Raw genomic sequence first — 17,440 nt, 5'->3', positions numbered from 1 at the left:
ATACATTGTGAAAGTAGACCATTGATGTAGTCCTCTAATACAAGCCAGATAGCTCAGCCACTCACATAGTGAATAGGAGCACAACTCTTCAAAAGCAGAATAGATACTGGCCATAGACCAGTTTCCTATAAGAACATGGCCTGCACATTTTTTGCACCTGTATTACATCCAAAGGCAGTGACTGGCAACACACATGTATTTTGATCAGTACCATAATTTGGTTGTAAAATATGCCCCCCAAAAATACTTGCCTAAAAGTGATCTTACCCTCTACAAGATGGTGGATATTTACAGGGAGGGCCAAATTTGGTTACTCAGACTGTTATTGTTTTCATAGGAACCTAACATGATAGCGTCTTAGGGTCTGAATTATAGTTATATACGGGAATATCAATTCTACTTAAAGAGGTTGGAAATTAAACCTTAGGACCCTTGCATACTACCATGTATGGGACGCCAGCCACGATTGAACATGGACGTATGCATTGGCCAACAGAAATGAACGGATCAGTGTGCTATCCGGGAAAAACCTGGATCGTAGACTGAACTAGCACATGGTCATGTGCAAGGGGCCTTAGGATAGGTTAGCAATATCATATGGGTGGGCCAGTTCCAGGCACACTTACCGACCAGATATCAAAAACCTATCGTGAAGGTAAGTCATCAATATCTACAACCTGGAAAAGCACTAAGTAAGACTCCAAGAAAAGGGATTACCCAAACTCTGACAGTTAATTTAGGGCAAACGTTGGAGGCTACCTTGGCACTATCAAGTTGGGGGTGCAATTTGCACATAGTAACCCAACTGTGAAATTTTTTATAATGCAATAGGTGCTGGGATCCAATGAGCACCTCCTGTTAGAGTGCCAGGAGCAACTTATGGAATGTGAATACAAGATTTATCTTTCTGAATATCAATCATCGAGAGCCAAGGCGGACATGTTTTATAAACTTTGTCTTGAATGCTAAAAGAGCTCATTGCATCCCAGGGTGCAGTACGCCCATCTGAAGAAGCAACAGATCGCCATGTTTGGATGAGTCTGACCTAAGGTACTCGAGTCATCTCACCATCTTCTATTGACCATGACAACAGAACCAAGAAAGTAGGAACATCAAGATGTAGAATACAAGAAATTTCACAAAATATGAAAACCATCAAATCTACTTGTTGTCTAAATATGTAATAATAAAGGGGCTGTTCAGGAATACAAAAACATGGCGGCTTTCTTTCAAAAACACTGCCACAACTGTCCACAGGCTTTGCCCAATAGCGTAATTTAATGGGGCAAGCCACAATACCAGACACAACCCAAGGACAGGAGTCACAAATAAAATCACCCCACTCGCTACTTCAAGATACAACGCAAAACGGCATTCACAGACAAGAGGTCTACTTGAGTAAGACACTAACCTGCACATCGTATGTTCCATTCAACAAAACAGGCCTTTGAGAGTTCATGTCTTGTAGGACACCTGAAAGCACAGAACGATTCACCTTGTGGAAATCTTTGGATTGGCTGAACTGTACCATGTTGTGAAGTGCCAAGATTTTGGTGTCAAGTTCAACATCTTGCCTAGTACGGTTGTGTAGGCCAAGATGGTATTTGCGAAAATGTTTGATCAGATCTGTGGGATCATTCCCGTAGTACCCATAACCACAAATGTTGCATTTGAAATCCTGAAGTTCTGGGGATAAAGGTGCAGATTCAGAATTGTCATTGACAAACACAACAGTGTGGGTTTTGTTCAGCCCTGAACTCCCATCTAAAGGCACTTGAAGGTTTTCAGAGGCCACCGAGGCTGGACTAGAGTTTTGACAGTCTACTTTAACACTTTGCATTGTGAGGTCCGCAGCCCTTGGCGACAAGTCATTTTCTTCTCTAGTCTCTAAAGTGTCCCCAGAGGCAGCAGAAACCAGATCTTGCGTTTCTTCAGTCTCAGACTTTATAGGCGATTTTAGGGTCTCGCAAATGACCCTAGTATCTGGAGTGGACAACGCCAACATATTCTTTTCTGTCACCTCATCATAGGAGACATTTCTGCCTTTGAGGTGGCTGTAGTTGAGTACAACTCGCTCGTTGAATCCCACACTTTCGGAGTCCTTTTTAAAGCTGGAAGAAGGTTCTTGATCATGGAAACATTGATCGTCACTGTTTTGTTCCAAGGAGTTAGAAGGGTCACTATTTTCGTGCATCGGATCAGTAGAGAATTCTGTGTTCCTCAAAATATCTTCTCTTTCTGATGCAGCACACTCAATCTGTGCTTCACCTTCAGTCGCAACGTTTCTCAGTGGGGGATTCTTTTTCCGGACCATATCTAGGGAAAGCAAAAACATTTTAAATTCAGATTTTATTTTTTACCAATAAGACAATATCTAGAAGGATTTAATAGGAGTATTAAAAATGCATAGAACATGGGCATCCACCAAACTCTATAAATGAAACCTTGAAGCGTGCTAGCCATAAATGGTATAAAGGTTTAAGACTACTATAGAAAAGCATTTGAGGTCATAGTGAGGTCTTCGAGCCAAGATCACCCTAGTTGGTTAAATTAGGGGACAGAAATACTGTGCACTGTGCCTCTTTGTTTCGTTTTCGTCTTGATATGGTGACTCATCTCAAGTTTTAGTCGTTGGGGTTCGGGTGTAGAGATCTCTACTGATTGATAAAATGGGCTATGTGCCCCGTCAGAAGTGATCAGGTCTACTTGAGACCTGATCACTTCCGTGGGGCACATGGCCCATTTTATCAATCAGTAGAGATCTCTACACCCGAAACCCAACGACCAAAACTTGAGACGAGTCACCATATCATGTCAAACATGTCTTAAGTAATAGGTACCCATCGGAGGTCCTTCATAGCCTCAACTTTGGACAATCTCTTCTTGTTAGAAGGTTCCTCCAACAATAAGCTGATCATGAAGTATTTCACAGCCGATAACCTCATAGGTAATCCCAGGAGAAAACAGTCAGCACATATTTGATTGCCTTGTATGCTCTTGAAAAAAAATAAAATAGACCACCATTGACCAGTCAACCCACTCTTCAAATCTATTCTACTGTACATCAATGGCCTTTCTACATCAGCGCTTGCCTATTTTTCCTAAACATGAAAAGGTTGATTGTTTTTGCTTACAAAAACCTAAAAAAGTCCAGTGAGCTGTCTCGGTAAGACGGCATCTAATGTTTTTAAACTCCTTTTAATTCTACCATGGAGGAAGCCTATGGAATTATATGGGGTAAAATGGAGGCCAAGCTCAGATTAGCTGAATAGAAAGAGGTCAAGGCAGAGGCGCTTGTGAAGCATGGGATTTTTTCAAAAAAACAATCGGACCTTGATTGATGAAAAGAATCCAAGGAGTTTATTTCAGGAAGTCCAGTTTTAACAAAAAAAATAATTCTTCAGAAAATTTCCATAATGCATACAACAAACACCTTGTACCTCAGGCTGCTGTAGTCTCACAAACAATTCATCATGTGAACTTCACCAACACATACCCAGCTTTCTGGGAATTGGAATCATTTTATACCTTAGACATTTCCCATAATACTCTGCAGTTTTCCCTATAAAACCCTGGAGTTGCTGCAGACTTGCCTCTTATAAGATCAGGGGAGACACACCCAGTGCAACTCCACTCATGCAGGTAAATATGCAAAAACACTTTATAAATCCATGTTAATGTGAACAGTTCCTTAGTGTTAGTATATGGTTCCCAGATGGTAAGACAAGAAATAGTAGGAAAATAGAGCATTAGGTGGCCAGCCTAATGAGGAAAGAAAGAAATAAGAAGCAGTAATAGAACATTCACACAGAGATATTACCAGATCTGGGGTCTTATGTACCACCACTAAGGTTATAAAGAAGAAATTACATGTAAACATAACACAAAACAGTTTACCTCTTCACAGCGCTACCTTGTAAGCCGCTTTTGGATATGATAGGTGGTATAAAGTCATACTATATAAAAAAAAGAAAAAGTTTACCAGAAACATAGCCATGTGATTCTGCTGCTAACCCAACGGTAACCGTCAGCCATCCAAAATATAACATATTGAAGGTCATAAGATCCATATGGAGTTCCTGAACCACTAGTTGGGGGATACTAGTCTAAAGACATGAAATGGCACATTGTCTTTGCCCACCACTTAACATTTTCATATATTATTATATTCCCCATAATTTCTAACATATGGAGCGTCCCCTCTTAGAATTCTATATTGCCCTGTTCCTCTGTTATTCCATTTAGAATTCAATAACTATATTGACACGTGGGTGTTACCAATTGGAGAGATGTCCCTACACAGTCTGACAGCGCCTAATCAGTGCTACCAGTGTCCGACTGTGTAAGGACACACCCCTTTGACAAACAGAATGGCAACGCCCAATTGTCAATTGACTTATACATTTCTTAGAGCACAATGTAGCATTCTAGGAAAAGATGGTACAGACTTGACATTTCATGGGGAATACAAGTATTTTCTAAAATAGACAATTCAGGAGAAGGGATCTAGACATACAGCGCCCGGTTCTGCGCCATCAGGCAATAGAATTATTATAAGATAGATTACACAGACAAACTGAACGGCTAATGAGATTTATAGGAACCATGTTCAAAAGGCTGAAGACAAGCTTTGATAATCCATTAGCCGGATAGGAAATTTTTGCAGCAGTCTGTGGTATACTTTTATGAGGAGTGGAAAGTACGATAGAGCCAAAGAAGCTTCATGAAAAGACTGCGTCCCCCGAGCGTAAATGTCAAGGTACTCCATCAAGAAGCCGCCATCCATCTCATTCTTTTAACTTAATGAATAACCATAGGATGCAGCAGACTTGGAATCGGAACCAGGACAATGGTCTGATCAGTTTAAAATCTGAGTTGAAAAAAACTACAATGTCAGGCTAGTGCATGACCTGCATAAATTACAAGAAGTTTTACCTGGGTATACAACACAATGAACTCTCAAGGTATACAGTATTTTTATTGCTGGTTTATGGCTTTAGTCATGGGCAGTAGGATGTGGAGCCACCATTTTACTTTGGGCCAATCTCAAGGGTATTGACCAAGTAATCTTGACTTCAGTACGGCCAGGGCGGTTACCAGGTTGCTACTTCTTGAAGTGATTCTGGTATAATTGGCAGCTAGTGAGAGTCAAAGACACTCCCAACAAAGACCCAGGCAGTGCGTATTGAGGGTCAGGCAATCCAATGGAACATCAAGCCATTTTGGCTAATTAAGTAATTGGATGATCTTGTGAAAAATTGCTGGTACACAAAAGGGACAGTAGGTCCATACAATTTGGGACTGGATATATATATATATATATATATATATATATATGTGTGTGTGTGTGTGTGTGTGTGTGTGTGTGTGTGTGTGTGTGTGTGTGTGTGTGTGTGTGTATTGCACATGGCCATTATGGTTGCAACTAGAGATGGGCGAACACTGTTCAGATCAGCCGTTCCGAACAGCACGCTCCCATAGAAATGAATGGAAGCACCTGGCACGTACACTTTGCCGGCGGCCGGTCGCCGTACCAGGTGCTTCCATTCATATCTATGGGAGCGTGCTGTTCGGAACGGCTGATCCGAACAGTGTTCGCTCATCTGTAGTTGCAACCCTTGCCACATGACCAACGATTCTTGGATCATCTCGTGACTCCTTCACTACTGAGTCGTTCCAGGATTCTGCAAAAAGATCAAATGCAACGCAATTATTTTTGCAGCTACAAGTCATAGTCACAACATCCCCTAAGCTCGTAATGTGACTCCATTCATTTACATTTGCAAAGGAGTGACAGGGGAACCCAGTGACCTTTGGTCATGCGACAGGAGTTTCGGCCAAAGTCGCCATGTAACCCTAGCCTTATTCATAGGTTATATTTTTCCTCTCTTGCTCTGTGATGTAATGTTCTGGAAACAGAAAACACTGCATTGACTTAATCCACTCTCTTGCAGTGGAATCTACTGAAAAACTGTTTATCTGGTGATTCATCTCTGACGGGACAACGCTCTTTTATTTCCCGTTTCCAAACTTAAAAGTGGATAAAACTAGAGATTTCTGAAGTGTGTGAAGTCTACATAGTAGCGGATAGAAAATAAAAATCCTACTTAGAAGGACCGTAAATTGATGGAATGTGAAACATAATCCATAGACTGAATGGGAAGTATTTTTATAATTTCCCCATAGAGGGAGTCTACCACCACCAAAATCTCTCCACCGCTTCTGAACCACTTATATTCTGTTGTAGGGTCGGTTAGTGACCTATTGAACATACCACATCTACCCCAGCTTCTGTTTTCCCCCTATGGTCACCAACACAGCACTGACCCCTAACATAAAGTTTGACAAGTCCTGATGTCCAGGGACAACAGGCACAAATGGGTGCCATGGCAGGTGTGGACATATTCCGGGTGCAACGAACACCTAACTTGCATTATATTGACAAAAAAAAAAGATATGTTCCCCAGATCACCAACCACTCCTACAATAGCATATAAGTGGTTAGTTGTTGGTGGTAGTCCCTTTAAAGAGTAATGGATCCTTTCAGAAAATTTTTGACACATCAGAGTGGTATTTCCAAAGTTTTTAATGATGGGGTCTAGATGTTGATGCCCACACTGATCGTGGACACAAAGTCCCTTCGACTGTGACTGGATACTCAGAAGAAACTGAAGACAAACTGGTTCTCTGGGACTACTATAATGACCACCTTAAGATGGGTCATCAGTATCAGAACATTAGGGGTCTGAACCATAGATCAGCAAGTGCGGTGGTTTCTTCACGGCGTCATGAATTATATAGCGGCTGTACTTGATATTGAACTGACCTACAGTATGGTCATGTGATCAATAGCTATGATGTCACTGGCCTGAGAAGACAACAAGGAATTCTCGTACGTGGAGCAAGCTCCTTAATGTGGAGGGGGGGGGGTCTCAGGTGTCAGACTTTACCAATAAAATATTGATGGTCTATACTAGGATAGGTCAACACTAGAGATGAGTGAACAGTAAAATGTTCAAGGTTCGATATTTGTTTCAAGTAGCCCCTCAATATTCGACTACTCGAATCAAATATTGAACCCTATTATAGTCTATGGGGGGAAAATGCTCGTTTCAGGGGTAGGCAACATTCGATCAAATTATACTTACCAAGTCCACGAGTGAGGGTCGGGCTGGATCCTCCGAGCAGTCTTCTCCTTGCAGCATCCCCGCGGCGTCTTCCGGCTCTGAATTCACTCTGCCAGGCATCGGGCCTGGGCAGAGCCGACTGCGCATGCCTGCACTACAAGCGGGCATGTGCAGTCGGCTCTGCCCAGGCCCGATGCCTGGCAGAGTGAATTCAGAGCCGGAAGACGCCGCGGGGAGAAGACTTCTAAAGGTAGGAGAAGAACCAGCATTGATTGGCTGACTGTATAGCATTCGGCCAATCAATGCTGGTTCTGCATCGAACTTTTCCATTCGAATAACGAGTGGTACTCGATCGAGTACGAGTATTTCGAATACCATAGTATTTGATCGAATACCTACTCGATCGAGTACTACTCGCTCATCTCTAGTCAACACCCCATATCATAATCCTGGAAAACTCTTTTCGTAGAACATGCTTGGGGACAGTGGACATTGTCCAAAGGGGGGGGGGGGGGGGTTCCCAAATTATCCAACTCCAACTTCATGATAAAGGTATCGCCTTAAAAAAAAAAATTAACCGAACAACAAAACATTTAAAAAAAAAAAAAAAATTGGACATTTTGAAAATGAAAAATTTCCCTTTAAAACTGTAGGTGGAAAAACATTACGGTTGGCCAAGTTTTCTCTGGCTACAAAATTCTTCTTAGGAAAACGTCAATGAACTGTAACTCCTCGCTATCTGACAAAGTCCATAAAACAACATGGACTGTCCGGAGATGCGATCATTAAAGGAATGCTCGATGGTTGACCATATGGCTACAGCTGCCATCTTTGTCTATCTGGCGTTTATCGCGTAGATAGAAAGTGCCTTGTAAATTGCAGACTTGTCGGATTCTTTCCTGGAGAGATTATCACAACCATTTTTCAAGCGGACACATTATGTAAATAGAAGAACATTTGGGGAACTTTTAAATTAAGGAACCTTTCCGTAAAACCGAGCCATAAGCCGGAGAGTCAAGTCATGCAGACACTCTCAGCCCATTAGCGACCGACGTCAAAGGAAACGCGGCAAGTTTTCCTTAGAAGCCAGGAACTTTTTTTTTTCCCCGGTAAAGAGATTCACTAGAAAAAAACGGATCTCATTTTTTAATATTAGCTGACCCCATACTTTATTGTAATGTGGCTCCCGGCACTATTAATAATTATTAGTACTCAATTAGCATTTATAGTCTATACCGAGCTGGCTTTGAAGTTCACAACACGCTCTCTAAAAGTTTCCGTAGGTATTTACAAAAATTAATTACACCTATTTATCAAGCGGGGAGAATGTCAGTTTTGTTGTTAAATATGAAAAATCTCCCTCTAAATGTCAGCGAGGCAGCATCTCGTAAACAATGTTTTAAAATGCATGATTATGCGCGGCGCGGCTAATTAAAGGGACGTCGGAACGCCAGGGGAATTTTGTTGAAAAAGCTTCACTTTTCACAAGTGGAAAAAGTAATTATGGTAAAAATTGAGGGGATAAAAAAAAAAAAAAAAAAAAGATTGTTACCAGAAAAGTTTACTTCTACTGGTCCGACGTGACCAATCGAAGGAAATATCCATCGTGTTGCTTAAAGGGGTTGCCGAGGAAGTAGAACAAACTCAAGGGTGGCCAGGGTGGGTGTAAAAAATTTGAAAAATATACGTAAATCAGGCTCGTCTATCCCTGGTGGTCCATTGTACAGTCTTGATTTTCTCTCCCTTCTGTGTCGGGACTTGCCAAGCCGGAAGCAAACCCCTGGCTGACCAGACCATTGAGACAAATCAGTGGCCACTGGTAAGTGGGTGACGTCACTGACTGGCAGTCACATGGGCCACTACGTTCCCAGTGCGGTGAGTCTCAACACCAGAGGGAAAGGGGACCAGGACTGTATAATGGAGCACCGGGGATAGGAGAGAGGGTTTGCTCTAATTACTGGATAGCCCCTTAAAAGGTCATAAATCAATGGTGAATATTGGAAACGGCGGAGGGTCTCTGGGAAAATGAGGACTACTCATATTATTGGGGACCTCCCATTGGAAAGACTGTCCAATCTGCAGGCAGTATGTCATAGGGCAGGAGGAGCGGAGCAAATTGATACATATTCTAGGTAAAGACTCAGTATATCTTTGTGTAATTTATTTATTTAAACACTGTTCATTCTTAGATTAAGAGTCCAGTGGGCGGTCCTATGTATAGAAGGAACTCTGTCTGTCACGAAGACCACCTACTAGGCTATTAAACCAGAGCTTTTGTTCTATCATAGACAGAATTACAAATGAAGATAAGATGCAACATGGTGGCTCAGTGGCTAGCCTTGCAGCGCAGGAGTCCTGGGTTCGAACAACATCTGCAAGGAGTTTGTATGTTCTATCTGTGATTTCCTACCATTCTATAAAGACATGCTGATAGGAATTTTTTTAAAAAAATGTAAATTGTGATCCCTATATGGGGCTCACAATCTACGTAAAAAAAAAAAAAGAATTACAAATGAAGATAACACCTCTATTGGAAACATCACCGACCAATGATTGCATCACTACTGACAATAGATGAGGTCACAGCTCATTCGCTCCACCGCCTGCACAGAGCAGGTATAGAAAACTCTTAGGGCTCGTTCACACGTGGGGCGGGTTTTGACACTGAGAGAGACGCGGCGAGCCGCTTCACTCTCGCCTGCCACAGCCATCGCAGTCGCGGCTTTCCCCTCCACAACCGGCTCAAATGAATGAGCCGATAACGGAGGGTGCTGCCGCTAGGCGGAAGCCGCGGCTCAGCGCGCCGCGGCTTCCGCCTGAAGAAAGGGCAGTTCGCTTCTTTTTTTCCGCTATCGGCAGCTGCCGATGGCGGAAAAAAGAAAGCTAGTGGTCTCCATAGACCACCATTGAAAGGGGTGGATTATGACGTGGATTCTGCTGTCAAAATCCGCCCCTTTAGCCCCGTGTGAACTAGCCCTTACATAGACCTCAATGAGTCAGCCTAAGACCAGGACTATTCTGTAAAGCATATCGTTCAATGCTGTTAATAGAGCAGATAGGAAGTTCAGGCAAGATGGCCGACCCCATAATCATGTACAGAAAGTAGTAAAGAATCAGAAAACTTACACTGTCAAGAAAAAAAGTAACACATTTCCCTTTTTTTTCTTTTTATATAGTGTCATATTCCCTTTAAACAAATTTTACAAATTCTACTGAATATTTTCCCATCAAACTATGCATCAGCCTGCTCATCTTCACCTGTTCTATAACATTCGGCTTTTTAACTTACAGGATCCCTTTAAGTATGTGGGAAAATGTACATGTATGAGAAGAAAGGAAACAAAGATCGGTGTCAAGTAACCACAAAGACAAACACGTACACAACGTCATCTAAAAAGACAATCCAAAAAACGGCAGTAACATGTATCATGTTAGAGGGGCTCAACTAAAGGCCCCCACCCAAAAACAAAAAAAATTGGTACAGATGAGTAAAATGGCCCCCACAGATATAGCCCTGATCTCAACCTCATCCAGTCTGTCTGGGGTGACATGAGGAGTCAGACGGATTGGAGCAAGCCTACATCCACAGAAGGGATGGGGATGGGTTCTCCAAGATGGCGGGAACAACCTCTCTGCCAAAAACTGTCTACAAGTACCGAGAAGAACTGATAGAAGGCAAAGGGCAAAGGTCACACCAAATATTGATGGGAAACTTAGATTTCTCTTTTCTTCATTCACTTTCATAGACAGAAAATAAACTATTAACCCTTCTATTTCTGAAAGCATTCTTACTTCTACAATCCTTGTCGGACTAGGTACACGATGTTATCCATTGTTATTAGAGCTTTGGATTTCGTAGCTCTTTGATTTCTATTGTTGTGAAGAGTTGCTACATTGTGTAACGTTGAATACAAGTGTTTGTCATAGGGGAGATATATGAGATATCGTGAAGTTCAAGTGGACTCGTAAGAGATAAGAAAAGAGTTGTCACCGGTGTTGGCTGGTAGTGGAGTGGTAAGGTCGGACTGGAAACCGATGCGGTATAAAGTCAACACTTTCTCAGGCTCATGTGATGAGAACTGCACCGCTGCTTGACACTAGTGAGTCATGCAAACAGTCCCTTTCATATTGAATGCGGTTATATACCATAAGTAATCACTTCCTTTACTGATGCAGCTGAATTTGCAAACTTCAGAGACATTTCCTTCACGGTGTTGGTGACATGTAAGGCTTCGCTCTATTACCAGATACTCTTTTGTTTGTTTGTTTTATACATTTATTTTCCACGTTGCACTCATGACCTATAAAGCCATGATCGTTGGCCATTAAATTGTACTAAAGCATATAAAAGAGGGAATAACCCAGGATCGGATCTCGAAGAATTATAATTTGGTGACCTCACAGCTTCCAATTTTATAGAATAGAATCAGAGGTCCAATAAAAGAGATGAGCAATGCCATGATATATAAGGCATCAAAGCCTGCAGTAAATGTATAATACAATATACAAGTAATGTAATACATTATAAAGCCAACTTGAGCCATGTAAACCATAATTCTATCGCTTGGTGGGTGGAAATTAGGTCACACGAGACTGTTAGAGGTGTTGTTCCAATGAGATTGCCTTTTTCTGTAGTTGTCCTTATGGTACCTACTATAGTCAAAGTGATTAGGACCTAGAAAGACCAACAGAAGACTAGGTACCAACAGGTGCCACATGGGTACCTAAGGTGTAGCTAATATCAGAGGGTGCCAACAGTTGGACCAAATGGTAATCATGGATTGAGCAGTAGTGGCTGTCCTAATGGGGCAATGTTTCTAATGCACCCCTCAAATTATCAAAGGAAAGGGGGCCAAATCTGGACCATGGACACTAGTTGTCATACAAGGATGATGGTACAGAATGTCCATATCAAATCGCATAGATATGAACATTCAGTGAGAAATTTCTCCGACGAGGTTTGTCCAGGACAAAACACCTGATCAGGCCGGAGTCCAGGTGTTGGATCTCAACCAAAATGATACTGATGATCTACTTATTGGATAGCTCATGAGTATCAATTACCTTCAGGTCCTGGAACAATAGGTTTTCCAATTGGAAATGGGTTTCCAAGACTTATAGGGACAGATCATCAATAGGTGATTGATGTGGGTCTGACACCTAGGACTCTTGACAAATAGCAGTCGGAGGAGGCCATAGTGCTCAAGACACTGCAGTTTCTTCCCTGTGTGATGACGCCATGTTCGTTGGTCATATGGTACAGTAACAGCTCCATTCCATTCACGTGAATGGGGCTGCACTCCAATACCAAGCACCGGCCCTATACATTGTTCTTGGTATTCAATGAAGAGGCTGAATCATTCAACCTTATAAGGCAGTCTCTTTAACCAGAAGACCTGTGAGTGACCCAGATGTCAGACCCCCACCAATCACATATTGATGAACTATATGAAAAAAAAAAAAAAAAATAGGAGTGAATACAAGTGGAGGTGAGGTTATGAAACTTTAAGAAATAGAATTCCTTAATTTCACCATCAATTATTATTTTTAGGACTATCGCCTATTCTGGACCCTCTTTTTTTCCCATAAGATAGAGGAGTCTCCAGTGTGAATAGAGCAGTGACGTAAACTCATTGTATGGGACTGACATATAGCCATACTCCACCAGAATAGGGTGAATACACACGCCCATTCACAAATGGGACTTGAGTACCCCCATCACATGACCACTGGAGATCCCACCAATCAGATCTCCAACAACCAGACACTTATCCCCTATCCTTAATAAATGTTTGTAAAATATCAAATCTTGGAATTTCTGTTGAAATAGGACTGGCCTTAATTTTGTATTTGATAAATTGTAAAAAAAAAATAATAATTCTAAAAAGTTACTCGCCGAAAGGGTTAACTTCTTAACTTTTGATTATCCTTCGAAATAGCAGATTCATTAAATAAAGTAAATGACAAATCCAATTTTCTGGAGTTTCCAGGGTGTATACATGAGGGAGTCGCTTTCATTAGTAATGATCACACTATTAACCAGTTGTAGAACCAGAAAAATTACATACGGAAGAGGATGAAATGAAATCGACCTTAATTACAGATGAAAATTTTACCTCTGAATATCTGAGATATCAACGAGCCGGAGAAAGATCTGCGTTTTGTCTTGCGTAAAACATGGCAATTTATTTTTAGGCGTCTCCTGTGAGCAAATCAAAAGTTCTAAGGAGGTAAAGTCCTAACATTTCTAATAAGACCCCATTTACCACAGAAATTAACTGAGCAGGTGGTAATTTTTTTAGATTAGATTTTAGCTCTTTACATCTTTGATCTTCACCCTCTATTCTTATGCCAAATTGAACAGGACTTGACTTCTGTTATCATAAAAACATGAAGAGATTAAATTTATTATTTCAAAATGTCCTCCTTCTCCAAAGATTTGCATGTCCAAGACAAAGTCCAATAATCTTCACCTTAGAATATCGAATTGTAAAAGGCAAAAAGAACCCAAAAAATTCTGAGATAGAAGAGCGGGTTCCTCTGTTCGGGATCATCATCTGATGGCCAGAGTCGAGAGCATTGCTCATTCTGGAGGACTTGGCTTGTCCTGCTTTATAATATATATATATATATATATATATATATATATATATATATATATATATATATATGATTTGAGCTGTGTAATACTTAATGCTACCTGTGGGGGTGCTGTAGCTAAACTCAACCCTTGGCTTGTGGATAAAATGGTTACCTCTAGTAAGAGAAGCTATGCAAGTGTACCATAAAGTAAGTATACCATAAAGCATCATAGCTGTAAAAAAAAATGTAATCTAAGGGCTCGTTCACATCTGCGGCCCGGCACTCCGTACTTAGGTTTCCGTTTCCTGCCTAAAACACAGGCAGGATACGGAAACCTGCAGGAGTCACTCTCACCCATTCATTTGAATGGGTGAGAGAGATGTCCGGCTGTGAGCGGCGGTGAGCGTTTTAGGCTCTCCGCCGCGAAACCGGGTTTTATAATCCGGACACAGAGTCGGACATGCAGTACTCTGTGTCCGGATAAAAAATCCGGTTTTGCGGTGGAGAGCCTAAAACGCTCACCGCCGCTCACGGCCGGACCCGGTCTATGGTTTCCGTCTTCGGGCATGCAGAAGACGGAAACCATAGAACGGAGACCCCAAACGCAGGTGTGAACCCAGCGTTACTTACATAATCTAATTTACAAAGTCTAAAAAATTTAAGAACTTTGTTGATGAAAAACAAATTGCAAAACCATGAGTCGGTCATAGTCAACTTTTGGTGGATGTGATATAAAAACTTAAAGGAGTTCCCCAGGCTTAATAGTTAAAGACCGGATAGGTCAGTGGGGGGCAGATACCAGAGACCCCCACTGATCGGCTATGTGAGAGGCTGAAGCGTTTCCGATAGTGGAGAGGTCTCTTGACTACTTACTAAACACAGTGACCACTTGGTATCCCAAGTCAGTCTATTCACTTGAATGGGCTTGCAAACAGACCATGTGACTAGTGAGCATGACATCACATAGCCTGTGAATTGGCAGCAGCACTCCGCTAAGGCCCGGTTCACATCTGCATTTGGTATTCCATTTGGGGAGTCCACTTGGAGACCCTCCGAACAGAATACTAAACACATTAAAAAGCAGTTAGCTAAGAAACCTCACGGACGCCATAGACTCTAATGATTCCGCAGGATTCGTGAGGACTCCGCACTTAAAACACACCAACCCCATTATAGTCTATGAGGTCTATGCGATTTCTTAGCTAACTGCTTTCTAATGCATTCGGTATTCTGTTCGGGGGTCCCCATGCGACTCCCTGAATGGAATAACAAACGCAGATGTGAACCAGACGTAACAACAGTGCTGATCTACACAGGGGTCCTACTGACGTTTAATTGGTGGTGAACTATCCAAAGAACAGATAATCAACTAATAAATCCCAGAAAACCCCTTTAACAAAGCGGACTCATGGAGACAACCCCAAGACTATGGGACAAAAAAACTGTCCCGAATTTTTGTTTTATGGGAAACACAACCATAGACCTATCAGGAGAGGGGGGGGACAGTTCCTCTTCCCCTAATCTAATGTCTATGACCAGACTTTGTAAAGCTGCATAGGGTTAAAATACAGATTTCCTTTAATAGACCTGATTTTTTTTGGAAACCTTCTTCATTAGAAAGCTCCATTTGTTTGCAATGATTTTTCTGGATTGCTCCCATTGACACAACAAGCAGTCGCGATGATGAATAATACTACGATGAGGGACTGAGCACAAATATTTATGTAGGTACCGTATTAAGAGGATGCCACTGTGGTTGCTTCTCCAAGCTGACAAATTGCTACATAAACATTTCCATGCAGATTGGTACAAGTTCTGAGGAGAAGCCACGCACGTACACGGCAAAAAACAACATGACACATTTCCTTCTGTGTAGGAGAATCCTGAGCACAAAAGGATCGAGTATCCCAAATGCTAAGTAAATGACACCAATTTCCCTGCCCATCTCATGGTATTATAGATGAGGTGCCTACACGCCTCCCGGATTACACCCATTTACTGCTGATTCAGTCCCATGATGAAGCCAAGTTAATCATTTCCACGTATTAGAGGACCACATACCTAAACCTGTAGGTACGGCACCATAAAAAAAATCGCCCTAATCACAGTATACATTTACTTCGAACTAATTTTAGCTATGACAGTACCGAAACAAAAAAAGTGCAGAGCTCGATGCAATAGCTGATGTTTTTTGGATGATGAAGTGAATTCCTGGTGGAGCCATTTTGGCTAGGACACTGTGCTGCTTTGAAAAGATCTATATCCGCCACCCAGGTAAAAGCTAATTGTGTACAACATATAATTATCCATTAATTGAGCTTTTCTACATATCTGGCGAGGCTTCTACCTGGAAAGGGTGTCAGACATGCCCAAAAATATGGCTACTAAGAAAGTGTTGGAAATTATATATGGAGCAATTTATAGTCCCTACTATTTATACCAAATGAAGATTGGCAGGGAAGATTAATGTTGGATTGGTGTCTTTGGGTGTTTCACCACTGAACCCAGACACCTGGTGAGACTTTGAAGGATAGGAGACATGTTGAACTTTGACATCCATGAGCCTTCATTTTTTCATTTCTGGGAGGTAGGCATGTGTCAAAAGTGTATGTTGTAGGCCAATTGAGTGCTCATCCAAAACTTGAGGTGTAGTCATAGGGGGTGCCCCATCAAATATACCACTATGCTACATGACACATGGTAGGTGGGGACCCCATTGCAGATTTTGCTTTGGGTCCAGGAGATCCAAGTTATGCCTCCAAAACAAATTGCCACCTATCCACAGGCAAAATTGGCCAATTGGTTGGAGTCCAACTGCTGGAAATCCCACGACTCATGAGAAAAGGGGTCCAGTTTGAATGGGGTCAGTTCACTGTTGCGCATGCATACTGTCTTTCTATTCACAATCTGTAAGATTGAACAAAGCAGCAGAGTACTTGCAGTCACTCTATAAGGGCACATAAGGTCCAGTTCTTATGATCGACGAGGGTCCCAACAGCAGCTCAGATACTTATCACCTATAGTTTATATGCAATCATTGTCCAACAATCCTTTTCAAGACTTCCACTAGTATAAAGCCACAGACTGAGGGCTCATGTCCCACTTGCTTCCAAACATTTTCCAATACAGACATCCAGATTTTCAACTACAACCAAGTTACGAGGTGCAACCAAGTCACTGGCAACAGTTCCATGACCAATACCCCATAGGAGGCCTCAATTGCTTCTCCTGAAGAACCACCTGATGGGACGACCTACAACCTTTGGGTACCCATGAAAAATGTGCGACAAGACACAAACTTTTATTAACATTTGACAGTAGTGGAACAGAAGGACTATAATGTCCTCTTATACTCCAAATCCAACCACAAGCTTTGCACACCCTACAGTTACGGACCAGAACTGGATAACCATTAGTGCCATCTTCTGGGTTCCAAAGATTTCTCCAACTTTGACATCCAAAGGCTCTTACGTAACCCAAAGTTGTTACGATGGGACATTCCCTTTAAGTATAAAACACTAAGACATTCATCTTATAAACTGATTGAGTTGGCATATAAGAACCATTCACATCAGTAAAGTTTTAGAAGATCGATAATCCTTCCGCGAATAGAAGTATCCGTCTGGCTCAGAGGGCACATTGCAATTAGTGAATTAAATGTACTGTGCTGAAAATACACTAAAAAGCATCAACTGATTCAATGCATAGGTAAAAACATATGTCCCATTTTA

At 41.7% G+C, this 17,440-nt stretch overlaps 1 protein-coding gene across 5 annotated transcripts in view; it reads right to left on the bottom strand.

Annotated features, from left to right (window-relative positions):
* TRPS1 (transcriptional repressor GATA binding 1) overlaps positions 1-17,440 on the bottom strand; it is a 237,932-nt gene that overhangs the window by 180,073 nt on the left and 40,419 nt on the right. For all 5 annotated transcript variants that reach the window (XM_075270221.1, XM_075270223.1, XM_075270222.1 and 2 more), the window contains one exon: positions 1,412-2,316. In XM_075270221.1, the coding sequence (XP_075126322.1) occupies positions 1,412-2,314 (903 nt within the window). In that variant the 5' untranslated portion in view covers positions 2,315-2,316. The remainder of the gene's footprint in view (positions 1-1,411; positions 2,317-17,440) is intronic.

This window comes from Leptodactylus fuscus, chromosome 4 (assembly GCF_031893055.1).
Source record: "Leptodactylus fuscus isolate aLepFus1 chromosome 4, aLepFus1.hap2, whole genome shotgun sequence".
Lineage (NCBI taxonomy): Eukaryota > Metazoa > Chordata > Amphibia > Anura > Leptodactylidae > Leptodactylus > Leptodactylus fuscus.
Note: the sequence above shows the minus strand (reverse complement) of the source record. Positions and strands in the feature narration are given on the sequence as shown.